Raw genomic sequence first — 27539 nt, 5'->3', positions numbered from 1 at the left:
GAAGCTTCGGAATTACGGCCTGGCAATTTCGTGGCTGTTTTCTCTCATTTGTGCGTCTTTTTGAGGTTAAATTCTAGCATCGTCTCTCTAGTTCTTCTGTCTCAAAGCTTGTTGCCTAAATCACTTTTCCTAAGAAGGACGCTTAAAATTGCCTCCTGGGAAGAGTACTGAAGCTGTTAGAAGCAGCTCCTGGTAAAGGAATGATCAAAAGGCCCCTTTCTTCCCCTCCTTTTGACCTGAGTGTTCCTTTCAAGCTGCTCTTCCTTCTCAGGGTCCCTCCTACACAATGTTTTCTTTTTTTTCTGTTTTTCCCCCCAACTCTTTTATGAGATTTGAAACTTAGGCAACATTTTAATATTTGCTTAGAGTTTGTATTATTCTTAATACTCTTTACATTAGTAGTACACCCCACCATTTAGCACTTGGTAGTTGAGAGTTCAGTTTCTATTATTGTCTGTCACTTTTCTGATGTTCTTCACTTGGTGAGCTCTACTGCCACCAAAAGTAGTTTTGTTGGCATAGGAATTTTGAGGGCACATGATTTCCCCTTCCTAATATGGTAAAGTGGGAGTCAAGACATAACATAAAATGTAGAAGTAATAAATCTGGTCTAAAAGCTAGCGAATAGATTTCATTTTATACTTCCAGCTCCCTGTTTAAAATGTTAGAGCATAGGCATTTTTTTCCTCTCCTCCTTTTGCTCTGCTCTCTAGTGTGCTTAGACTGTATGTTTCTTAGGTTGTTTACCTCAATACGAAAGAGTGTTTAAATAGAAAATAGTCTTTTTGCACCACCACCTCTGAATAACAAATGACTCCTATTTATGTAGAATCCCACCTCAGGCTTCTGGATGCCTTGCAAATTATGGCAAAAAAAGTCTTAAATAAGTATTAGTTTATAAGTATCTGGGGCATGTTTTTTAACCATTTAACTTAATATTATACAAACTTTAATATACAGTATTTCCTCTAAATTTAGTCACTGGAATTTAACATGGCAGTGGATGCTAGACACTAAAAAGAGTTAATAGAGCTGCATAATTTTGTCTTTAAAGCTTTAAATACTGTCATATGGAGCTCCAAGTTATTTCCTGCTTGCTTTAAACATGAACTATCATGACTTGAGCTGACTGACTTTGGAGACATTTGTATCCTGAACATACTAGACAGGAACAACTGGTTTTATTTTGAAGAAGACATTGCTATGTGTTTTACCGCTGGCTGTATGTTAACCTAATTAGTGTCTGAACCTTCACAGATGTTCAAGTGCTTCCAGTTCCTCAGTTACATTGGAAATTAAAATCAGTTTTAAAACATAACATAGTAGTCAAATGTAAAACTGTAGCTTAGAAGTGGAAACAATGTATTAAGGTATAAATACTATAAATCACAAGTGCTCAGTGGTTTGAGTGACTGCAAAAATTAGACAAGTCACTTTTCTTCTGGTTGCTCCTTATTTCTCAATTTTTCATCTCTAAAATGTCTACTAAATAAGATTTAACCATTTCACATTTATAATTTTAAGATAATTATAACTGATACAATTATAATTGAAATGTATCATTAGTTTCAGGATTTCAAATCCAAGAAAGATAAAAAACCAGGAAAATGGAAAAAGAAGGACTTAAAATAGTTAAAACAAGCTAAAATATGCCCCATAACATCAGGACGTATTTTAACTGTCCAAAATTACTTTTAATCTTAATGCTTAGATTGAAGCTTGGTTTCAATTTAATAATGATTTTTTTTTTAATGAACTTCTTTAAGAATTATTTTTTTCCCACAAATTTAGAATTTCTCTTCTTGCTTTGCTGGAACCCACAAGAAAGGGTGGAAAGAAAATTATTCTCTGAATTAGAGATGGGGTAAAGTGGGCATTGGCAGAGGAGGTTAGAGTTTCAGTTCTGCCACTAACTTGCTTCATGGCACGTACTGGACAATATTCTGTGCCTCAGTTTTCTTATCCTCAGTCGAAGGGTTGGTGTAGAATCAGCATTGTCCAGTAGGACTTTCTGCAGTAATGGAAATGCCCTATACCTGTGCTGTCCTGTATGGTAGTCACTAGCCACATGCAGCAATTGAGTGAGCACTTAAAAGGTAGTTAATGTGACCAAAGAACCACATTTTTTGTTTTATTGATTTAATCAATGTAAATTTAAATAGCCATATGTCTGCCATGCTGGGCATAGAGATAGGCAGCAGTATTTTCCAAGCTCAGCTAGTCACTAGAATCACCTAAGAATTCTTGTAAAAATACAAAACCTCTCTTCTGGAGACTATCATTCAGTAGGTCTGTAGTGGGGTCTGGGAATCCCTGGGAATGCATGTCCCAGAGAATTTTTATCACATTGGTTAAGGAAACACTGCATTAGAAGATTTCTGAGTTTTCTAGTTCTCGCTTTAGATTGATAACTTGGTGTAACAGAAATAAGCTCTGAACAGAGTTGGCAGACTTGGCTCTAGGTCTGCCACCTCCTGACCTATGATCTTGGGCAAGCTGCCTAATCCCTTTCAGTATCAGCCCCTCCCCCCTGCCTCGCAAGGTTTCCTTAAACCTCCTATCAGATGTGGTAACCATGCGTAAGAAAATGTAAGCTGCTAGAAATGCTAATTTAAATGTTATCTTCCCAGGATCCCTTTTTCTTTTTCCCTTTCTCTGTACTATCCAATTTCTATTTCATTCTTATGGAACTATTTGTATACATTCGTCCTTAATTAATATATAATAGTAAATTTTTGTTCTCTCCACTATTTGTCCATAGTTTGCAATCTAGTTGTAGGGTATATTAAACCTAACACTTTTTTGTTGTTTTGGTGCTTAGCGTAATGACTTGTATATATTGTTCAGTAAGTATTAGATAATACCACCTCTTTAATTTTGGACTTCAGAACTTTACACCAGAGAAATAGCCTCCTGTATACACATAGGTGTTTAACCCTATTTTAGTTGTTTCATTATGAATACCCTGTAGTTATTAATGCTCAGTGATTATATATCTTTTGAGCAAATAGTCCCAAATATATTTTTAAATGGTAAACACCAAGAGAAATACCATCATTTACGTTAATATGATGCTGAATTAATATGATGCTGAATAACCAGCTTTGCTATATTAACATTCATAAGTGATACTGTTTGATCATTCAAACTATATTTGCACTACAGCTGTAGTATGAATTCTGTTATTTGGATAGAATTGATAGCTAATAATGATCTTAAAGACCCTCTAGGCTGTTGTATTTTGGGCTTAATTTTGACATGATCATCTTATTTTTAATAGCTTTTCAGGTTCATACTTAAGGATTCATAGCTTTCTTCTGAAGAACTGAAAGCCCATTCATGTGAATAATTTATTTTATCATACATCCTTCCTGTGTGGTAAGTGGTGTTTTCCTTATTTAGAGGAGAGGGAAACTGAGACCCAAGTAATTATGGTATCCAAAGTCACACAAGTAGTAGAACCAGAACCCAAAGAGATAGAAACTTGTATTTTTTACAGATTAAAGAATAACTTCCTTTTGCTCACTGTTACTTTCAATCTTAGAATATAGTTATGCAATATATTGACCTCTCTTATCATTCCCTGGGTACTTTTCAGTTTCTTTAGGTAGGTTATTCAGGATACTACCACTTTCCACTTCCTTATGATTGTGTCTTTGACCTGAGTTTGTTCTTTCTTTCACATTGAACTCATGGGAAACAAAACCCCAATAATCCCAAATCCTTACCATTTATTTTCCTCCCAATAGTAATCCTAGAAAGAATGAAGGCTTACCTGTTGAGGCCCGTGAAGTTGTATCACTACACTAGACTCTACTTTCCATCCTACGGTGGAATGAGGAAGAGACCAGTAAGAGCCAAATAGCTTGTTAGCTCCTACTGAGTCTGTTCATTATAGTGCATGTATTGATTTTTATTTTGAATTTTGTAAGTTCACATGAACAACTTTGAAATTTAAGGGTTTAAAAAATTTGTGTTTCATGACTAGATATAAAACTTTGAAAATTGTGTGTGTCACCCTGTGGGTTTGGATAATGGCGAATTGTTAACTTTTGATAAGTGTATTCATATCAAAATTATGCTATTATTACTTGGTTACATATTTATGTGTGTTTGCATTTGTTTGTTTTATATTAGTTTTTAATCCTCACCCAAGGATATGCTATTTTTTTAAAAAATATTTTGTTTATGCTATTACAGTTACTCCAGGTTTTTTCCCCTTGCTACCCTCCACCCAGCTAGCCCCAGGCCCCCGCAGGCACTCCCCAGTTGCTGTCCTTGTCCATGGGTCATGCATATATCTTCTTTCACTAATCCTTTCTCCTTCTCTCAGCCAGTTCCAGCCTCCTCCTTCCCTTCTTGTGGCTCTCAGTCTGTTCCGTATTTCCATGTCTCTGGTTCTATTTTGCTTGTCAGTTTATTTTGTTCATTAGATTCCACTTACAAATAAGATCATATGGTATTTGTCTTTCACCACCTGGCTTATTTCACTTAGCATAATAGTCTCAGCTGCCATCCATGCTGTCACAAAAGGTAAGAATTCTTTCATTTTTATTGCTAAATAGTATTCCATTGTATAAATGTAACAGATTTTTTGTTGACTCATCTACTGATGGGCACTTAGGCTGCTTCCTGCACTTGGCTATTGAAAATAACACTGTGAACATTGGGGTGCATAAGCCCTTTTGAATCAGCGTTTTGGGATTCTTAGAGTCTATTCCCAGCAGTGGAATCACTGGGTTAGAAGGCAGTTCCGTTTTTAATTTTTAGGGGAGATTCCATACTGTTTTCCACAGTGGCTGCACAAGCCTGCATTCCCACCAAGAGTGCACTAGGGTTCCCTTTTCTCCACATCCTTGCCAGCACTTCTTTGTTGATTTATTAATGATAGCCATTCTGACAGGTGTGAAGTGATACCTCCTTATGGTTTTAATTTGCATCTGTCTGATGGCCAGTGACGTTGAGCACTTTTTCATATATCTATGGGCCATCTGTATGTCCTCCTTGGAGAAGTGTCTATTAAAGACCTAAGGACATGCCTATTGATTTTAGAGAAAGGAGGGAACAAAGGGAGAGAGAGAAGGAGAAAAACATCGATTGGTTGTCTCTTGTACGCGCCTGGATTGGGGATCGAACCTTCAACCTACCTATGTGTCCTGACCGGGAATTGAAACCACGACCATTTGGTTTAAGGGACTTTACTGAACCAACCGAACCACATTGGCCAAGGCAAAGTTTTTACTTTCATTGGAATTTTTGGTTGACTGTAGCAGTGTTAATTGCTATACATTCTAATTAACTTTGTAGATTTTATAGGGAGGAAGGTTCATCGGGGTGACAGTAAAAAATGAAATTCTGCTGATTTGTGACTCCTTACATTTTGTCACTATAAAAGCCTCTTCTTTTTGTTTTACTTTTCATTACAGAAGTATTAATACATTTACTGTTTACAAAAAGAAAATGAAAAATGTTTTAAACAAGTTTAAGTCATTCTACTATCCCATCCTCACCTGTTAAGAGTTTAGCTGTTCCTTCTAGGGTCATAGATACCTATGTTTGTTTATATATGCAAACAAACATAGGTATATTAATCTGTGCATATACCAGCATGTATTATTTCTTTTAATAAAAAGTAAGCATACTACTCATATTTTACGATTTATATTTTCCTCAGTATTTTACCTCTCGTTAATCATTCTGTTAATGGTTAGATTGCCTCAAATTTTTCACTATTACATTATTGCTGCAAGAAATCCTTCCACATCAATTCTTTTTTTAAAAAATTTTATTTTTAGAGAGAGAGAAAGGGAGCGATACATTGATTGGTTGCCCCTTGCACGCAATTCAGGCATGTGCCCTGACCGGGAATCGAACCAATGACCTTTTGTTTTGCAGGCCAGTGCCCAATGCACTGAGCCACACCAGTTAGGACTCCACATAAATTCTTATGTTTTATGAGTATGTCTGAAGGACAGATTCCTAGAAGTGGGATTGCATTGTCAAAAGATACTTTTTTTAAAGTTGTCATAAGTAATGTCAAATTGTGTTCCAAAAAGATGGCATTAATTTGCCTTCCTACATCAATTTGCCAATGCCAGATATCATCTCTCAGTTTTTATCAGTTTAATGAATTTTTGAAAAGTAGTTTATACTTCATAAAAATTAACTTTATTTTATAAAAGGCGTGCATTTGATAGTACAGTGTTAAACAGTGATAAAAGTACTGCCAACAAAAGTATCCCTTGCAGCAATCCTTTTCCCACTTCAGTTCTCATGAGACAGCTATTATACTTTCAATTCTTTTAGCTTTTTTTATCTAGTGTCTATGTCCATTATTATAAATGTTAGGCTTATATTACTCGGTGTATGAATTTTAGATACTCTTTTGACTTCCTCTGTGATGGATGAAAAGTTCCCATATATGCCCAAATAGTGGGTGAGATTCCCCTCACCCACCTGCAGTCATTTAATCACCTTATAGGCAAGGTCTTAGTCACCTAACATGACTTTTTCAGTTTTACTTTGAAGAGCAAAGTGTTCAGAAAGGCATATTATCTGAAACAGTTGTATTTCATCCTTGTTTTCAAAGCTTGCAGAAGTTAGCTGACAGCACCATAATTAAGAAAAAAGAAAAGCAGTTGAAATTTAACCCATATTTAAGATTATTCTTTTGATTCATGTTGCTAATGTTCATTTTAGCTAGATGGCCTTGCACAAGTTCCTTAGCCTCTTGGAGCTTCAGCCTCCTCATCTGTAAAATGGGAGTAATAATACTTGCAAAGATTAAATACATCACTACACATTAAGTACTTAGACTGTGCCTAACATAGATTATTACGGAATTTACAGATAAACTCCTATAGGGCAAACTGTGTTTCTGAACCAGATTAGATGAAGACATCTTACTCTGGAAAACTGTTCAGATGATACAAAAAGTGAATCTAATGACAGGAGAAGTGTTTTAGAAAGTGACGAAAGCAATATTTCTAAGATGATATATTCTAATTTACTATTTAAGTATGCATCTGTACACTTCCAGGTTTGGCCTGATCAAATTTTTCCACCCACCTTCCCATAAATATATAAAACCAACAAAAGGCGCATATAAATCACACACTACCTATGCCTTCAGCATTATTAAGAAACATTATCACAACCTTTAAATTACCTATAAGTAGAGAAATAAATCAGATTCTAAGAGCTGCTTCTGTTCATTCCTCTGAGTATGAAGAGTGGGAGAGGGAAGGCTTAACAGGTTCACTGAAAGAGTTTAGGGGCATGGAAGACCTAGATGAAGTACAGAACACCACTTCCAAAAGAGAGAAATTCCAACACTGAGTTCCAAAATACTGAATACAGATTTGAAAGTTGATAGTTCTCAGCTCTAACCACAGAGAGGAGCTTAAAAGTAAACTACCAGAATTGGTAGCCTTAAATTATAAGTACTGCTTCATGGGGAAGGGGTAGAGACATGGAGACTTGGAGAAATGGCAGTGAAGAGAAAGAAAGAAGAGGGGAAAAGATTAACAATGATTCAGGAAAAGAAAGAAAGCGAACTTAAAATGTACTCATGAACTAGGAACTCTGGCCATGAAATGAATTGAAAGAGAAAAGAGTGGACCCCATCCATACAAAATCACTGTAAGGAGAAAAAAACAAAAAAGCAGTGTGAATTAAAGCATTTCAGCTGATGGAGGGAAAAAAGAATCTTGAATCAGAAATATAAAACTAGTATGGAAGGGAACAAAAAGCAAGAAGAAATATAGAAAAAAGAAGGATAAGACAAAATTATATCAGGAATGAAGACTAAGTTATAAGGTTACCACTGAATAATGGCTTCAAATATAAATATAATAAACTTTGAAGGAAAGCAGGAAAACAATCTAGAAAATGAGATTTATTTTTTTAATTTGACAGTTTACATGGAAGATGGACCCAGAAAGTCTAATGTGTGTAATTGCTGTACCTCAAGAGAAAAAAACTTTACAATATTTAATACTATCATCCAAGAAAACTCTGGAAATAAAAGATCTAAATCTGTACATCAAAAGTACATACCAGAATCTACGATAGGTCCTAATAAAGATTTAAAGATACAAATTTCCAGGGACTCCAGAACAAAAGATGTAGTGACTTACAAGGACAATTAGACTGCTACCAGATTTCTCAAAAATAATATACAAAGCAAGATAACAGAAGAGCAGCACGAGGAAAGAAAATTCTAACCAGTGATTTTCTACTCAGTCAACTGTTTTTCAGGTGTCAAGACTGTAGGAAAACAATCTTGAATGTTCCAAGAACTCAGGGAATATTGTATTCACTAACCCTTCCTGAGTAAATAGTAAGGGCTGAGCTTCATCAGGTAGAGATGAAATTTTCTGCAAAAAGACTGTGATGGAGAATATTTCATTTATCTTCCCCCTCCCCCAAATAAGTCTGAGGAATCATATGGCATCATGCTGTTTCTGTAGCTGGAAACTTAGATCTTATTCATCAGTCTGTTTAACTGTTCCTTTTTCAGAAACAGATATCATCACAAAAATTTTCTGATACCCTTGTTTTTAACTGTTGTGGCTTGTTGAATCAAAGCAGCTGAATTTTATACAACTTCAGTGTCATTTCCTTCAAGCATTAACTCGTCTCTCTGGGTTTAAGACACTAAACAAGTAATGCCTGACCTCATGTGAACTCTGCAGATGTGTTTTTTTTGCCCAGGCAATTTCAGATTTCAACAAGAGAACCATTCTATCCATGTTGACGAGGAAGTGAGCATACACAGATCTCACCTTATAATTGAAACCCAGTGTAACACCCTTGATCATGGTCAGTACATGACTGCACATAGTGTGGAAGGTAGCCAGCTCTTCCCTGTTTCCCCACCATTTGTGAACCCAGAGCCTCTTCTTTTTCTTTCCAAGGAGACTTGAATTCTGCATCGATGTGATTGAAGTCCCTCCACATGGTGCATCTGAGGTTGATCACATACCTTCAGAGTACTGTCGACATTTTCTGGAATTTTAGCATTCTGCTGAGAATGGTCTTCATTCTCACAGTAGATGCAGCAAAAAAAGTTTCATCTATCTTTTTGAGCTGAGATTAAAATCAAGAGTAGGGACATAAGTAGAATAGTACCTAAATGTTACATGTTTTGACAAAGAATGCAGCTAAAAAACTAGCTGAGGGGAAAGGGAAGGAAAAGGAAAAACTATAATAAGATTAATGAACATAGATTAGCTATTAGGAATGATTCAGAGGATATCATCTGAAACTGAAAGAAAAGATTAGGTAACAAAAAGATACCTGGTATACTGGAAAAGATATATGCATTCTTTGTTTCATTGCACTTTGCTTTGTGGTGCTTCACAGACAATTGCATTGTTTTTACAAGTTGAAGGTTTGTAGCAACCCTGCACTGGGCAAGCTTTTTGGCACCATTTTTCCAACAACATTTGCTCATTTTGTGTGTCTGTCACATTTTGGTAATTCTCTCAATATTTCAAACTTTTTCATTATTACATTTGTTGTAGTGATCTGTGATCAGTTGTTTGACATTACTATTGTAACTGTTTTGGGGTACCAGGAACCATGTCCATACAAGGCAGCAAACTTAATTGAAGTCAATGCCTAGCTTCAAAGGACAGGCCGACTCTCTTGTTAGGAGCTAATGTAGCTGGTGACTTTAGGTTGAAGTCAGTTCTGACTTAACATTTCCTGAGTCACAGGTCCCTTAGAATTATGCTAAATCTATTCAATCTATGTGCTCTGTAAATGGAACAACAAAGCCTGCATGACTCCACATCTGTTAACAACATGGCTTACTGAATATTTTAAACCTACTTACTGCTCAGGAAAAAAAGATGCCTTCCAAAATGTTACTGCTTGACGACAATGCACCTGATTAACCCAAGAGATCTGATGGAGACATACAACAAGGGTAATGTTTTCATACCTCCTAACATGCCATCCATTCTGTAACCCATCCATGGATCAAGGAATAATTTTGACTTTCAAGTCTTATTATTTAAAAATACATTTCATAAGACTGTTGTCACCATAGGTTGGGACCTGAATAGACACTTCTCCAAGGAAGACATGCAAATGGCCCATAGACATGAAAAAAATGCTCAACATCACTAGCCATCAGAGAAATGCAAATTAAAACCACAATGAGATATCACTTCACACCTGTCAGAATAGCTATCGTTAATAAATCAACAAAGAAGTGCTGGCAAGGATGTGGAGAAAAGGGAACCCTAGTGCACTGTTGGTGGGAATGCAGGCTTATGCAATCACTGTGGGAAACAGTATGGAATCTCCCCAAAACATTAAAAATGGAACTGCCTTTTGACCCAGCAATTCCATTGCTGAGAATACACCCTAAGAATCCCAAAACACCAATTCAAAAGAATATATGCACCCCTATGTTCATAGCAGTGCTATTTACATTAGCCAGGTGCAGGAAGCAGCCTAAGTGCCCATCAGTAGATGAGTGGATCAAAATACTGGCACATTTATACAATGAAATATTAGGCAGAAGAAAGAAAGAAGGAATGCCTACCTTTTGTGACAGCATGGATGGCAGCTGAGACTATTATGCCAAGTGAAATAAGCCAGTCAGTGAAAGACAAATACCATATGATCTTACTTGTAAGTGGAATCTAATGAACAAAATAAACTGACAAGCGAAATAGAACCAGAGACATGGAAACGTGGAACAGACAGCGGTCAGAGGGGAGGGGGACAGGGGATAATGGTGGAAAGGAGAGAGGACTAGTCAGAACATGTATGAACGACCCATGGACGTGGACAACGGTGTGGGGATTAACTGTGGGAATGGGTGTTGGGCTGGGTGGAGGAGGGCAAAGGGGGAAAAAGTGAGGCAACTGTAGTAGAATAATTCTTTTTAAATGTTGAAGTGACTGTAAAGGATTTAGAGTATTGCATAAACTTAATGAAAAGCAGTAAGATTTGAGAGGACTGACTGCAGTTTTCAAAGATGTTCTGTGGGTAAATGCCATCAAACAGCATCGCACACCACAGTGAATGTTCATGAAAGGACGAGTCAAGGGATGTGACAAATTCATTATTGTCTTATTTTAAGAAATTGCCACAAGGACTCTGGTCAAGATGGCAACATAGGCAGACATGGCTCGCCTCTTTGCGCCACCACAACAAAATTACAATTAAAGTGTACAATAGCCATCACTCAGAACCTTCAGAAATCGAATTGAATGGAAGTGTGACAACTACGGAATTAAATAAACCACATCCATCCAGACTGGTAGGACGGGCACAGATGCGGAATGGGCTGGTCCATATCCATGGGTGGTGGATAAAAATCTGCAGGAGTGAGGAGTCCCAGGCCCTCCACCCCAGTGTTCCAGTGCCGGGAAGATAAGCCCCCACAACTTTTGGCTGCAAAAACCAGCGGGGACTGAGTTGGTGGAAGAAACTTCTGGAGCCCCAAGGAGTTCCTCTTAAAGAACCCACATGTGACTTAGACTCACTACCTCTGGGTTCCCGTGCAGGGGAGGCGGCATGAGGGGCACCAGTGGTGTGCGGTGGGGAGGCTGAGGTATCTGGCATCAAGGTGACCAGAGGCCATTGTCCCTTTTCTGGACCCTTCCCACCACAGCTGGCAGGCTGGTACCATATTTAAGATTCCATCAACTGGCTTGCACTGTTTGACCTGTCTTGGAGATCCCCAGAGACTCCACCCCACCCAACTTCCGGGCCCACACAAGCTGCTTTTCCATATGAATGGCTGGTCTTGGCTCACGCTTCACAACTTCCTAAGTCCTCTGCAGCAAGCAACAGGAGGCCTCGGTGACCCCCAGGCCAGCACTAGCACCAGCCAGCCCAGATTCACAGCTTGGCTTCACCTGGGAACCTCCGAGCCCAGCACATGTAGCAGCCATCTCAGATTGCTTTATAACTCAAGTAGGGTGGCCCTGGGCAAAACACAGGTGGGGGCTGCTCTTGGTCTGCACTACCTGAGAAACTCCAAGGCCAGTGCACCCAGTGGACAGCTACACACTGCATCAGAGCACTACCACCCCGCCCCCCGCCCCCCACAGCTGATCCTCCACGGAGGGCAGAGGTTAGAGTTCAGTGGTCACAGCCAATCCTTGCAACTGACTGGACTGGGTAAATTGCTCCTGTGGTTTGCCAACAGCAACCAAGGCTCACCTATAAGAGGAGGGTGTACTCAGCCCACATGAAGGGTGCACCTCAAGTACCCAGCTTGGGTGATAGGGGAGGCTGTAACCACTGGACCCTGCATGACATGTACTACATTAGGCCATGCTACCAAAACATGGAGTCAGAGCAGCTCTACATAATACATAGAAACAAACACAGAAAGGCTGCCAAAATGAGGAGACAAAGAAACTTGCCCCAAATGAAAAAAAAAACAAAATTCCAGAAAAAGAGCTAAACAGAGTGGAGATAAGCAATCTATCAGATACAGAGTTCAAAACATAGGTTATAAGGATGCTCCAGGAACTTAGCAAGGACCTCAACAACACAAAAAAGATCCAGTCATAAATGATGGGTACACTAATGGAAATAAAGAGCATTTTACAAGGAAATAGCAGTAGACTGGATGAAGCCAAGAATCAAATCAGTGATTTGGAACATAAGGAAGCAAAAAAACAATAAAAGAGAATCCAAAAGAACAAGAGTAGTGTAAGCGGCCTGTGGGAAGCTTTAAGCAATCAAACTTCACTTTAGCAATTCGTTTTGTAGGGGTGCCAGAAGAAGAGAAAGCAAGAAATTGGAAATCTATTTGAAAAAATAATGAAAGAAAACTTCCCTAATTTGGTGAAGGAAATAGACATGCAAGTTCAGGAAACAGAGTCCTAAACAAGGTGGATGCAAAGAGGCCCACTCTGAGACACAGCATAATTACAATGCCAATGGTTAACGATAAAGAAGCGGGGGGGGGGGGGGGGGGGCGGTGGTGAAGAGGTGGATGAAGAGGTCAGGGGATTAAGTACAAATAAGCAGTTACAGAATAGCCATGGGGATATAAAGTATAGTATAAGAAAGGGAGTGGCCAAAGAACTTAAACGCATGACCTATGGGCATGAACAAGGGTGTGGGGGGCTGCCTGAGTGTGTGTGGGAGGGCAGGTGCTGGGTGGGGCCGAGCAAAGGAGGACAAAATCAGGACAACTATAATAGCATAATCAATAAAATAAAATTTTTGAAAAATGAAGAAATTGCCACAGCCACCATAGCCTTCAGCAGTCACCACCCTGATCTCAGCAGCCATCAACAGTGAGACAAGACCTTCCACCAGCAGAAAGATTACAACTTGCTGAAGGCTCAGGTGATGGGTAATATTGTTTAGCAATAAAGTATTTTTAATTAAGGCATGTACATTGTGTTATAGACATAATGTTACTGTACACTATTAATAGACTACAGCATAGTATAATCAAAATTTATAGGTACTGGGAAACCAACAAATCTATGTGACTCACTTCTTTGCAGTATTTGTGTTACTGTTGGTGTCTGGAACCAAACCGCAATATCTTCATGAAGTGGGAAAAAAGGTCATATGAAAAATACTTCATAATGCACATACACAATAATTATAATTAAGTAGTATGCCAGAATTGAAATCAAACATAGTGGTCATATCAGTGAGTATTGTCCACCAATTAAAAGAAAAAAATTTTCAAATGCGCTCAAAAATCCAAACCCAATTTTGTTACTTATAAAAGGCCCTTAAAACTAAAAATAAAGGGATGGACAGATTTACACCAGGCAAGTAGAAACAATAAGAAAGCAGCAGTGGTAACGCCAATAACCAAAGTAGAAGTAAAGCCAAAAAACACAGAACAAGACATAGGAGGACAGTTTATAATGCTAAAAGTCACACCTCACAATAAAGGTGATAGTTATAAAAATATACCAAATGAACCAGCAACGATCTTGAATAAAGCAGAAACTAAGAAATGCAAGCAGTAAAAGGAAACACTAAAAATAGACTTTCACAGTGCAACATGGGTGTAGTGGACAAAAAGTTAGAATACAAGATGTAAACAAAAAAAGGCAAATCTTCAAGTATATCCATCACTGCGCTCAAATAATAGAGAATATACTTTCTTTCAAACAGTATTCTCACAAATGATTCATGTGTTAGGAAAACATCAGTAGGTCCCATACAGAAAACAAACAAACAAAAAAAAGCGAAAGGTCACTTAGGCCTTGAGGTTTAGGAACCTCCTATTGTAATTATAAACCCTTGTACAGCAGGTCCTCGAACGACGTCATTTTCTTCAACATTGTTTTGTTGTAACATTGATGAGAAGGAAAAATGATTCCCTCCTGAGTTTGCACGTTCACGCTGGGTGGCTTGGCGTGTCTGCCTAGTCACAGTGTGAGTGAGTGTGCGTGTGCCCTGTGATGGAAGGGGGTCCTCCCCGCGCCTGGGTCCTGCCTCGTGCACTGCAGCTGCCAGGATGGATTCCAGACACCCTCTCCCTGGAACTAGAATAGTGGGTTGAAAATTGATTAATCTTTCATTGATATATGTATAGTTCCCGTTATATTTCAGTGTTTAATATTAGAAGTGTTTTGGGTCTGCCTGTAGAAGTTTAGCGATGTTTTTGTGACCAGAAATAAGCTGCAAGAATTTAAATCTTGTTTATATCAATTAGCCTATGACAAAATTAGTTTTGTTATACATAGTTTCACTTAAAGCCCCAGTTTACAAAAACCTATCAACAACATTAAGTGAGCACATACTGTATCAGAATGTTCATAGCAACTTTATTATAGTAAAATCCAGGTGGATAGTGAATAAACAAACGTCTTGATAAAGTACAATATTAGCAGTAAAAACTAATAAGCCATTTATGCATGCACTAACATGGATAAATCTCAAAAACTGTGCTGAGTAAAATAAATTAGCTATAAAAAGTCAGTACGATTTTATCCCATATATGTTAAACCTTAAATACGTACAAGATATGTAGAAAATTAACCCGTTGTGCTAGAATATTAGGGAGAGGAGAGGGATAGACTGGGAAAGGTAGTGAGGTAGCTACCGCACTACCTTTCCCAGAGTGACAGAAAAGTTCTGCATCTTGATAATGTATTTAAAATTATGCCTCGACTTAGAAGAGGAAAAAACAACTCGGGTAAAAGGGAACTGGAAACAAATGACAGAGTTTCTAAAAAATGATAATGAAATACTATGAATCAGCGCCTGTGGAATATATTAAAAGCAGTGAGCAGAGTGAAATTTATAGTCTGAAGCACCTGTTTAATTTTAAACAACAAAATTTGAGTAAATTTTAAAGACCTTAGTAGCTTTATTCAGCAATTAATAAATTGCTCAGCATCCAGTCTCTCAGAAAAGAGCTCGAAGGTTAGATTTTTAGAGACCACAAAGTGAGCCAGAAACAAGGAAGTTAAACTGGGCATTTGCTGATTGGTTAAAGCAGGTACTACTTTCCTTAATAGAGCAAAGGGAAATCTTAGAGCTGGGTCAGGTAACTTGTGCTGAGCAGATAAGTACTGATAGGTTGACCTTGGCCTGCCTTTTCTAAGAGACTGGAGCATAGAAACTTGGTTACTACGCTTGGGTTTGCTGATGGTGTGGCTTTTCATGAGCAACTTCATCTTGAACCTGATCTCGTTATTTTAACATAATAAAAATAAGTAAATTTCAACTAAGAAATAAAAATAATGAGATTAATGAGTTAAAGAACAAAAACTATATATCAAAATGATTCAATCCTTTGGAGAAAATATCAAACTAGATGTATCACTAGCTACTTTAATAAGGGAGAAAAGACTACAAATATACAAAATAAGAAATGACAAGGGGAAATAACGATACAGAGGAAATTGAAAAAATCATGTGCAGCTATTTTGCACACCTCTGTGAATAAATTTGAGCGCACTGAGCACCTAGATCTTCCCCCCGCCCCCGCCCCTGCCAGAGGAGGGGAGAGAGAAACATCAATTTGTTGTTCCACTTATTTATACATTCATTGGTTGATCCTCGTATGTGCTCTGACCAGGGATTGAACCTGCAACCTTGGCATAGTAGGGTGACACTAACAGAGCTACCTGACCAGGGCCCTTTTGTTTTATTTATTTTATTTTTTTAAAGAGAGGGGAAAGGAGAGAGAAACATCAATTTGTTTTTCCATTTATTTTATGTGCCCAGACCAGGGATCAAACCCACAACCTTGGAGTATCTAAAGGATATTTTAACCAACTGAGCTATCTAGCCAGGGCTACATCTTTATTTCTGATATCATTCCCCACTAAAAGAAAGCAAGGTTCTTGGGAGAAATGGTTGATTTCCAGGGCTGGAACAGGAAAATAAGTATGAGATAAGCCTGGACTATCATGTTATATCAAAGTAAGAAATTGCTTTTAAAAAAAAAAGTCAGATATGTCAGACTGACACGGGTCAGCTTGATGGGGATTCCACTGGCCAAATGTGGGACAATTTGAGCTCTCAATTCTTGGCAATAATGAATTACATGCCACTGAAAAGTTGGCAGTGATGAATTGGTACCCATATAGGGAAAAGGTTGACACCTTTCTTCCAGAAGGGTGCCAACTGATGAATATGGGAGGAATTTTGGGGTTGGAAAAATTATAAAGATTAGGCAAGAATTATCATATGCAAAAATTAGAGGAGAATTTTTGATGATCCAAATATTTGCATAGTCTTTAAATAACTCCCCATACATTCCTTACTAAACGAGGGAAAATAAAAAGGAGAACAAGACCACACCTAGACCAAGACTAAACTTTTTTTTAAACATCACCACCACTAAGAGGCAAATAAACATCACGTAATCTGGCTTTGCTTCCTGAGAAAGAGCATCAGTTGTATTTCAGCTGGATATGTACAACCTGAATCTAATCATGTGAAAACCTCAAATGAATACAAAATGACATTTTTCGTTTTAGGAAAGGAAAGGGAAGCTGTGTGGAAGTATTCCAAATAATTTGTGTAAGGTTTTAACTACAAGTATGGTTTCTTTACCTATTCAGATAGTCTGTTTTTTTATGAGTGAGGTTTGGTTCTATGCCTTTCAAGAAATTGGTCCATTTCATCTAAATTGTCAAATTCTTACTGTTTTTTTAATACATGTAGAACCTAGTGATGTCACCACTCATTCATGATAATGGAAAATTTGTGTCGCTTTTAATCTCTGATTTGAGGTTTATCAATTTTATTGCTCTTGTTAAAGAACTAGCTTTTGCTTTCATGTATTGTTTCTTATTTCATTGACTTTCACTTGGAATTTTCAGATAAGACCTTTTTTTCTTTTAGAAGTTTAAAGACACTGCTTTTATTAATCTCACCATTGAGAAGCCCACTGATATCCCAGTTCCCTTTTCTTTTTATGTGGCATAGTGTTTTTCTTGAAGCTTTTTAATATCTTTGCTGTCAGAGTTCTGTAATTTTTATTATGATGCACGTTGGTGTAGATTTTAAGTCATGAAGCTCTGCTTGCCTAGTCTCAATATAGAAACTGTCTTCATCCTGGATTTTTTTTTTTTTTTTGTATTTTTTTCTTCCTTTAAATAACTTTTATCACCATCTGCTTTGTTTTTCTTCAGTATCTCTATTCTTTGGATTTTGGGTCTTCTGGATTTAATCTGTTTTTTTCTCTGTTGTTATATAGCTTTTGGTCTCATGTAAACAGACACACTTGCTTTTTTTTAATGATTTCCTTGATTTTACTATCCACTTACTTATTATTTTGCCTTCTCTTTTTAAATTGCAAGATCTACTTTGTTCACTGATGGTATTCTATTGTATCTCTGAAGAATTAATTTCATTTTTTTGAAGTTTTGGTCCGTGCAAAAAAGAATCCTTTAGATCCTTTTTTCTGAAGCTTTGTTTTTGTCTTTCACATTCTTAAAGGCCTTTCTCAAATGGTTGGTGGTCCTTGCCTATCCTTTTTTATTTTAAAGATTTTATTTATTTTTTATTTTATTTATTTTATAGAGAGGGGACGGGAGGGACAAAGAGAGGGATAGAAACATCAATGTGTGGTTGCTTCTCATGGACCCCCTACTGCGCACCTGGCCTGCAACCCAGGTGTGTGCTCTGACTGGGAATCAAACTCATGACCTTTTGCTTTGCAGTCTGGCGCTCAGTCCACTGTGCCACACCAGCCAGAGCTGTTCTTATTTAATGGTTAGTTACAAAGCAACTGATTGGACTGCATGAGCCTGAGTTGGGCATGTTGATTAGTGAGATTCACTGTGGTAAGGTTATTTTTTAGATCTTCTCTGGTGTCTGCACTTTTACTATAATCTGCTTAGGTGATCTGTTTATCTTTTTGTTGTGCTTCATATACTGTAGTTCTATCCGAGAATTGTACTTTCCTTATTTCTGCAAAATTTTCAGCTAGCATCTCATTCAAAATTACCTTTCTCCATTTTCCATATGCTCGCCTTTGAGGATTCATTTATATTTTATTGATTATGCTGTTAGAGTTATTACAGTTGTCCCAATTTTTCCGCCTTGGTCCCCCTCTGCTTGGTTACCCCCCTTCCCTCCAGTAATCCCTGCCCCCTTAGTTCATGTCCATGGGTCATGCATAAAAGTTCCTTGGCTTCTCCATTTTGTATACTATTCTTAACATCCCCCGGTCTATTTTCTGCCTACCGATTATGCTTCTTAATCCCTGCACCTTTTCCCCCATTCTTCCCCTTCCTCCTCCCAGCTGATAACCCTCCAAATGATCTCCATATCTGATTCTGTTCTTGTTCTACCTGTTTGCCTAGTTTGTGGGTTGGTTTGTTGGGGTTTTTTGTTGTTGTTGTTGTTGTTGTTTTAGATTCAGTTGTTGATAGTTGTGAATTTGCTGCCATTTTAATGTTCATAGTTTTGATAATCTTCTTTCCCATAAGTAGGTCCCTTTAACAATTCCTGTAGTAAATGGCTTGGTGATGATGAACTCCTTTAACTTTACCTTCTCTGGGAAGCACTTTATCTGCCCTTGCATTTTAAATGATAGCTTTGCTGATAGAGTAATACACTCGTAGGTCCTTGCTTTTCATCACTTTGAGTACTTCTTGCCAGCCCATTCTTGCCTGCAAAGTTTCTTTTGAAAAATCAGCTGCCAGCCTTATGGGAACTCCTTTGTAGATAACTATCTGCTTTTCTCTTGCTGCTTTTAAAATTCTTTCTTTATCTTTAACCTTTGGCATTTTAATTATGATTTGTCTTGGTGTGGACCCCTCAGTTCTACTTGTTTGGGACTCTGCTTTCCAGACTTGTATGTCTGTTTCCTTCACCAGATTAGAGAAGTTTTCTTACATTATTTTTTCAAATAAGTTTTCAGTTTCTTGCTCTTCCTCTTCTTCTGGCATTCCTATGATTTGGATGTTGGTACATTTGGAGATGTTCCAGGGGCACCTTTTACTATCCTCCTTTTTTGGAGTTCTTTCTCTTCCTGCCTCCTAGTTGAATGCTTGTTTCTTCCTTATGTTCCAAATAATTGATTTGAATCCCACTTCCACCTCTCCACTGATGGTTCCTTGTAGATTTTTCTTTATTTCACTTAGTGTAATTTTCATTTCTTCCTTTATGTTGTTACCATACTCAGTGAGTTCTTTGAGCATCCCGATCACCAGGGTTTTGAACTCTGCATCTGACAGGTTAGTTATCTTAATTTCGTTTAGTTCTTTTTCTGGGGTTTTGTTCTCTTCTTTCATTTGAGCCATATTTCTTTGTCTCCTCAATTTGACAGCTTCCCTGTGTTTGTTTCTGTGCATTAGAGCTGTGTTGACTCCCTGCCTTAGTACCATGGCCTATTGTAGAAAAGGCACCTGTAAATTGTGTAGGGCGGAGCCTTAGGTAATCTCCAGGGTGGGGCAATCCACTTTTAGCTTTGTGGCTCTGTGTCGGGGGAGGGCTCGGAGAGGGGACAGTGCTGCCGCCTTGCTGCCTGGCTGCTGGAGGTTTGTTCTGCATTCACCCCATTTCCAGTCATTTCACCTACTTCCTGTATGCAACTGGTGCCCTTCCAGCTGTAGCCCTGGTGGTGAATCCCAGAGTGGGTGAGTTTGCAAACGTTCCAAGTCTGTGCGGGCCCTTTAAGCTAAGTCTCCTGAAAATTTAGTTTTTTCCACCACCCCAATCACCACTGGCTTTTACAGCCAGTAGTTACGGGGATTTATGCCGGGACCCTGGGCTGTGCGCTCTTGCCTGGGTCTGGGGTCACTTGTTCTCAAGGTATGCCTCCCGATTTTTTTACACCATATGTGAGTGTGATCATCTGTTCAGCCACCACTGCCTCTCTACAGCACCCCACATCTCCCACCTCTCTGTCCATTTTCATAATTCCACCCTTCCTCCCCATCGGGATTTATGTGGCTTCTTTAAATCCTTGGTTGTTGGACTTCCATACAGCTTGATTTTTTACAGATCTAGTTGTAATTCTTTCTGTAGTTACACGAGGTATCTACCTAAGCCTCCAGCTTGACCAGAAGTCCCTCCTTTGAAAATACTTATTAGATCATTATATTCCATGCTCCTTTAACCTCTTGCTTTCCTTCTTTCTGTTTTTCTTTGTGGTGTTTTGGGCATTTTCTTAATGTTTACCTTCCATATCCCAGTTCTCTTCCAGCCATGTCTAATCACTAAAATCTCTTTATCCCATCTTTTGAGGTGGTTTGGTATTTTAAAATATAATGGTTATATTTTTTTTATTTACAGAAGTTATATTTGATTCTTTTTAAATCTGCCAGATTGCTTTTTATTCCCTTGCCTATTTTCTAGTAATATTTTTATTACTTCTTAATCAGTTCTTGTATGGTTATTTTACATTCCGTGTCCAGCAGTTTCAGTGCCTAACTTCGGAATTCCTGATCTCTTTTTGCTGACACGTGCTTGTGGTAGCTTGCATATTGTGTGTTTGATATTTGATTGTGTACTAAATCTGTGGGGATGGTAAAAGGACTGAATTATAGGTAATTATGTCCTGAGGTGATTTAGGTTTTGCTGGGTCTCAAGGGGTAGTAGTGTCCTGGAACTATATTGATTTCTTGACCATAGGGGATGGTAAATTATGACCTCAGACATAGGCAGGAGGGCAGGCTATGATTATCACATAAGCCCAGAGAATTCACTCCCCGCAGAGCATAGGCCGAAAAGGCTCCCTTGTTAGGTCCCTTTTGCAGTGTAGTCAGCTTTTTTCCCCACCCACCCTTTCATCGGAGTTGCAGCTCCCTTGGGGGTTTTGGTTTGATGCAGGAATTTCCTGTTAAGCTCCCCTGCAGCAAGTAAATAGTAAGTTTTACATAGGATAAATTGATTACAGTTTATATAACTAACTAATACTCTAATCTAAGAAAAAGCAGTTAGGGAGCGACATTCCCCAGCTGGAATATATCTTGCCGGCTAGTGTGTCCTGGACTGTGTGTGTGTCGGGGTGTTCATCCCTGCAGTGTCTGGGGTCGTCAGAGGCCTCGGGCTGGGTGCATGCAGGGGCTTATTGCCCGTGTGTTGTGCAGATAACCGTTTTCTCTGTGCGCTGGGGTCTTGGAAAGGGTCAGAGAGCATTTCTCCAGAACACTAGCCCTTGAAGATTCTTTGGGAAGGACTGCATACTATATATCTCTCTTTATCATAATATTCATAAGCATATTAAAGGCTTAAAGAAGGCTTGAACTAAGGAAAATTTCCCAAATGTATTGAACCGTAGTACTTTTTTTTTCCTCATGTTACTAGCCTGTAATTATTGAAACCGAAATCGTAATCATTGACCCCCTGAAATTTCAGGCTTATATTCTCTGAGAAATAGAGTCCAAATAAGAGGTGTTGGCATTTAAGGGTCAATAAATATGTATTAGCTGCCAGCCTAGCTGGCTGTAATGTTGACAAGCCTATATGAAAACAATGAGTATGAAAAATCATCTCTGCATGCTGGTGGACTGTATGAATTTATTAGAAATTAGAATTCTAGCTAATTGTTTATTAAGTGTGTATTCCAGTCACTGTGATAAATGTTTCATAATGGCTTTCAAGGGCCCACCTCATGTGTCCACTCCATTCTCCTTCAACCTCATCTCCCACACCTCTTCACACTGAGCCCCAACCACGCTAGTCTTTCTGTATCCCAAGTACATTCCACTCGGAAAGCCTTTGTCTTGCTCTTTCCTTTGCTTAGAACATTCCAGCAGCAGATATTTAAATGACTGCCCTTTTTGTCTCAGTGGTCTTTTCTCACTGCTACATCCCAGTTATCTACCCCTGCCTTAGTTACTCTGTCATCAGATGGCCTTGCTTAGATTTCTGCCTTTGTGAGAACCACAGATCCTGTCTGCTGTCTTTAGCCTCAGTCACTGTGAGACACACAAATGCTTGATAAAAAAGTTGTTGAATGTTGCATGAATAGAGAATAATCTCACAACTTGCCCAAGTTCACAGCTAGTAAATGGGAAAACTAAGTCTCAACTCTCGGACTTTCACAATTCTGTTTTCTTAGCACCATTCTTTACCTACACAAGGACTATCCCATTTCCTGCCATCTTGTTAGACTTTTCTTTTGGAATTGCCTTTTTTATTCTTTTTGAAATCTTCTAGTGGTAGTAGATATTAATTCACTGAAGATAGATTTAATTTATAGAAATATTTGGAAGTTATTCAGAACCAAATCTGCTAAATAAGATGGCTAATCAAGCTAGGGAAAACTGTTGGAGATGGGGAAATAATTCTAAAGTGACCACACACAACAGGGTTTTTTTTATTGTTTGCTTTTGTTTTAATTGGGACTAAATGAGACTTCTAGAAAGAAGATATTAAAAAAAGTGTTAGAGGTTGTGGCATCTTTAGAACATGTGTATAGACTCCCTAGGGACTTCTTAAAAGATAGTGAGCACTTAGATATAAAATATTTCCACTGTGCGGATTGAGAAACCAGTTTTGTCACTTTCATAGTTACACCTGATATAAGTGAAAATCAGTTTTCCTTTCAGTGCAGATATTTAATGCTAGCATAGCTGAAGATGACAGTTTACTCGATAAAACTGAGATGCATTTGAATGGTTTTATATTGTCAGGCTATGGACAGCAGATTTCAGCTTTGTTATTGGTCATATTAAATTAAACTAGCCAGGAACGAAATTGTGCATGAACTATAAGGTGATGCAAAAAAATATGAAAGCAAAAGAATAAAGATAGGTGCCGAACTCTATAAAGATTCTTTTGTTGATAATACTTGCTTTAGTTATAACTCACTACATGTTTAATGATGGTTTGATTGAATTTTTCTATTTCAAATATTCTATTTCATATTTTCTGTTGATTTTGTTTCCTTACTAAACCTATGTTTTAGAATTTATTTCAGGAAAGGTTGGAATAGTGGCGTATTCGTTTTCAGGTGGAGTTTTGCAGCTTGAGTGAAGGATGTTTTTTTGGAGGAACAGCATGAGTAGCACTGCAGAAGATACAGTGTCTTTGTGCTTTTCCTTTGAAAAGGAAATATATTTTGTTTGAGATAATTGGGTTTTTATAAACCATTGTTTATGTTTAAAAAATGAAATAGGATTTCATACGTAGAAATGGTATCTTCTCTCATTTTTGAAATGGCTACTGTCAAAAATTGTCCCTAAAACTTAAAAGTCTCAATCCTTTCAGAGCTCTAAGCAGTAAATTTTTTAAAACATCTGTATATTTCCTGGATGCTCTAAATTATTATAGTCCAGACCAATGATTTTCAACCCGTTCCATCTCATGGCACACATAAATTAATTACTAAAATTCTGCAGCACACCAAAAAATACATTATATTTTTTTGCCGATCTAACAATAGATATAATTTTTATTGATTTACCAAAAATTAAAAAAAAAAAGGTAATTACCTATCCTTTTTGCTCCAAAATGACTTTTTTAAAAATCAGGTGCCTGCACTTGTATATAAGTATTTCTGGTACCAAGAATTAACTAGTCAGACACAACTTTATTATACAATGTGACCAATAAGATGCAACTCTGTTTTATGACCTATGTATTTATGGTTCAAGTTAGGGTATTTACACTGGACAGCTGTTGTTGTGTTGGCTGTTGTCATTTTTTTATTGAACAACCTAAGGGAAAAGAAGTCAGTGCCTCTGATGAAACAGATATTGCATATTTTAAAAATTCTTACGGCATACCAGTTGAAAACTGCTGGTGTAGACATTTGCAGTTTTAGAGATGAAAGGGAAATTAAGAAATCTCTTATGTGCATTTCAGTACAATTTTTTTAATCATCTAATCCAACCTCTTTTTATAGAGAAGTGACACACCTAATTTATGGCAAAACTTGAACTACAGGATGATCTTCTGATTGAGTCAGTGTTCTTACCATCATTATTGTTATTCTTATTAGCTATCATTGTAACTAATAAATTTATGCCTCAGAGAAGTGGAGGACTCCTTTTTGACACAAACATTTAGCTTTTCATTATAAAATAAAATTATCATTTCTCAGGGCTAGATTTTCAGTTTTCAAATCTCATTTATCAAAATATGAACTAAGATCTTTTAGTGGGTATGTATGAGGGCTGTGTCATGTATTATTAATTTCTTCTACTTTTAAGATTGAACATTCTTCACAATCCGGAAGGAAAAGAAGAGACTCATTCGGGATGTTTGACGGTTATGATAGCTGCAGTGAGGACACAAGTAGCAGCTCCAGCTCAGAGGAGAGTGAAGAAGAAGTTGCTCCTTTACCTTCTAATCTCCCAATTATCAAAAACAATGGACAAGTCTACACATACCCGGATGGTAAATCTGGCATGGGTGAGTATAAACAGCTCAGCCTTCAGATAAACAGCCTTCATCTGTTTACAACTTTATGTTTAAGGGTATGTTTTGATTCTATTTCTTCTGTCTTTTCCCTTCCTTACCATTTTTATTATTTTCTTTTTATTTTATTACCCTCAGTGGAGGACGTTTTTATAGTGCAGTTGGAAAAACTTACAGTTCTAGAGTAAATCACTGGGTTTGTGTTTGACCTCTGTTTTGCCTACCCACCACTTCCTGGTGGAAAGCAAGTAGAACAAAATGAAAACAGAAGGCTGTTGAGAAACTCAATGTGGGCTTAAATTTTGTAATTAGATAATAAAACCCTATGTAATTGGTCTCAACTGGTATGGTTCGGTGGGTTGGATGTTGACTGTTAAACCAAAAGGTCACTGGTTTGATTCCCAGTCCGGACACATGCCTGGGTTGCGGACCAGGTCCCCAGTTGGGAGAGTATGAGAGGCAACCAGCTGATGTTTCTTTGAGACATCGATGTTTCTCTCCCTCTCTCTCTCCCTTCCCCTCTCTTTAAAAATAAATAAATAAAATCTTTTAAAAAAACAAAACTGTGTAATTGAACGTGTGTACGGTAATAGACTTACAGATATGAAAGAGACTTTCCCTCTATAACAGTTCCTTATAAGTTTTCTGTGTTAACACTTCCAGTGATCAGATATCTCTAATTACAAGAGTATTCTTTATACTGAACCAAAATGACCCTCACTCTAACTTTTGTCTATTGGTTTTAATGATGCTTTTTATTTTTTTAAGATTTTACTTATTTATTTTTAGACAGAGGGGAAGAGGAGGAGAAAGAGAGGGAAAGAAACATCAATGTGTGGTTGCCTCATGTGCCCCCTTCTTGGGACTAGGCCCGCAACCCAGGCATGTGCCTTGATGTCAGTCAAACCGGTGACCCTTTGGTTCACAGGCTGAAGCTCAATCCACTGAGCTACACCAGCCAAGGCTTAATGATGCTTTTTAACGGTACACAGAATAATTCTAATTTTTGTTATGACGACATAGTTCTGGTGTGTCTCTAGGCCACACTGAGTAACCCTAGTTGCTTCATTCATTCCTTATAACAACACAGTGATTTAATTCGTCACTGTCCTCAGTTTCTTCTCGGGATACATCAGAGTATATTGTAAGAGGGTGACAATTTGTTTAGATTTACCCAAGACTGTCCTGGATTTAGGATCGATAGGCCCAATCGATAGGCCCACATCCTGGAAAATACCTTAGGCATATGGTTGGTGATGCTATATGTGATTAGGGCAAAAAGTGGTTCAGTCCTTTATCTCTCTTTTTTCAGTACAGTATGTTTCCATTCATGCCACCAAAATTGCTTTAACTTTTTTTAAACTTAAACTGAATTTGCAAATAACTAAAGCAGTTTGATTTTTACTCTGTGAACTAGAAAACCAATCGAACCAGTCTTGTGCTTCTGCAGTTGATTTTTTTTTTTAAACAAGGTATAATGCTTTAAGGCTCTTCAGGTAACCTTTTACTGAATTTGACCATCTTAAAAATGTTTTATTCCTATTTCTGTCATATGCTGTTGAGTGCTGTGTCACAAAATCTTTCAGGTCTTTTTTTTTTTTTTATGGATTTTTCTTAAGATTTCATTTATTTACTTCTATGAAGGGGAGGGAGGGAGAAAGAGAGGGAGAGAAACATCAATGTGTGAGAGATACATCCATTGGTTGCCTCTCGCACACCTCCAACTGGGGAACCTGGCCTGCAACCCAGGCATGTGCCTTGACTGGGAATCAAACCTGCTTCTGAAGCCAGTGCTCAATCCATTGAGCCACACCAGCCAGGGCTAATCTTTGTTTTATGTCACTTGCAGATTTGATAATAATGCCTGGTAGGTCCTATTCTAATCTTCTGATTTAAAAATTGAGCAGCACAGAGCCGCATACAGAGCCCTGCAGATCATAACAAAAAATCTCACTTTGTCAGAGCCCAGTGGGCGTGGTCATCCAGCCAGTTAACACCCAGGTGTCTCCCACTTCAATTTAAATCTCTCAGTCCTTAATGACAACGCTACATGGCAGATTTTATCAAATGTGTTAATCCCTATTAATATATATCTTGCCATAGTTTGGTTACAACATACTGGTCTGGTTTATCGAGGCTTCGTGTGTGCCAGACTCTTCTTGTTTTAAGTACTAGAGATACAAAGATGAACAAAGTAGAATAAAGTCACTGCCCCAATGGACATTACTTCCTAGTAATGGGATTTCTAGTTTGACATGTATAATTCTTGGCAGAGATACACTGTCCCCTTGGAATCCAAGTTTTTTTAATCTAGATGATCACTAACCGTTATAATCTGTTTTAAAACTTTTACAACAGAATACCGTTGTTTTATTTTCTCCTGTTAGACATCATTTATTCACCTCTCACCTTCTAGAACCTTACCTGTTTTCCACAATTTTCATAGACTTATAAATACTGATTAAACTACAAATCTCTCAAGTTTTAACTGTTTGGGTAGAGATTTGATTTCTACTCAGGCAGTTGTTTGTTATGTTTTCTTTTTTTCCAACTTCTGTTTATCTTTTTTTCCTCCAATTTTATTGAGGAATGATTGACAAGTATAATTGTGTATGTTTAAAGTGTACAATGTGATGATTTAATACATGTATATTGTGGGATGATTACCCAGCTCTCTTACCTTATATAGTCGAGTGTGTGTGTGTGTGTGTGTGTGTGTGTGTGTGTGTGGTGTGAACACTTAAATTCTG

The 27539-nt window shown here is 37.8% G+C and overlaps 1 protein-coding gene across 6 annotated transcripts in view; it reads left to right on the top strand.

Annotated features, from left to right (window-relative positions):
* Nucleotides 1–27539, top strand: part of MBTD1 (mbt domain containing 1) — a 67195-nt gene that overhangs the window by 1728 nt on the left and 37928 nt on the right. For 3 of the 6 annotated variants that reach the window (XM_054585421.1, XM_054585419.1, XM_054585420.1), the window contains exons 3-4: nt 3281–3378; nt 24582–24783. In XM_054585421.1, coding sequence (XP_054441396.1) covers nt 24630–24783 — 154 coding nt within the window. In that variant the 5' untranslated portion in view covers nt 3281–3378; nt 24582–24629. The remainder of the gene's footprint in view (nt 1–3280; nt 3379–24581; nt 24784–27539) is intronic. The other 3 variants (XM_054585423.1, XM_054585418.1, XM_054585422.1) reach the window with 1 other exon arrangement.

This window comes from Pteronotus mesoamericanus, unplaced genomic scaffold (genome assembly GCF_021234165.1).
Source record: "Pteronotus mesoamericanus isolate MK-2021 breed Mesoamerican mustached bat unplaced genomic scaffold, CSHL_Meso_final contig_84, whole genome shotgun sequence".
Classification (NCBI taxonomy): Eukaryota; Metazoa; Chordata; class Mammalia; order Chiroptera; family Mormoopidae; genus Pteronotus; species Pteronotus mesoamericanus.
Note: the sequence above shows the minus strand (reverse complement) of the source record. Positions and strands in the feature narration are given on the sequence as shown.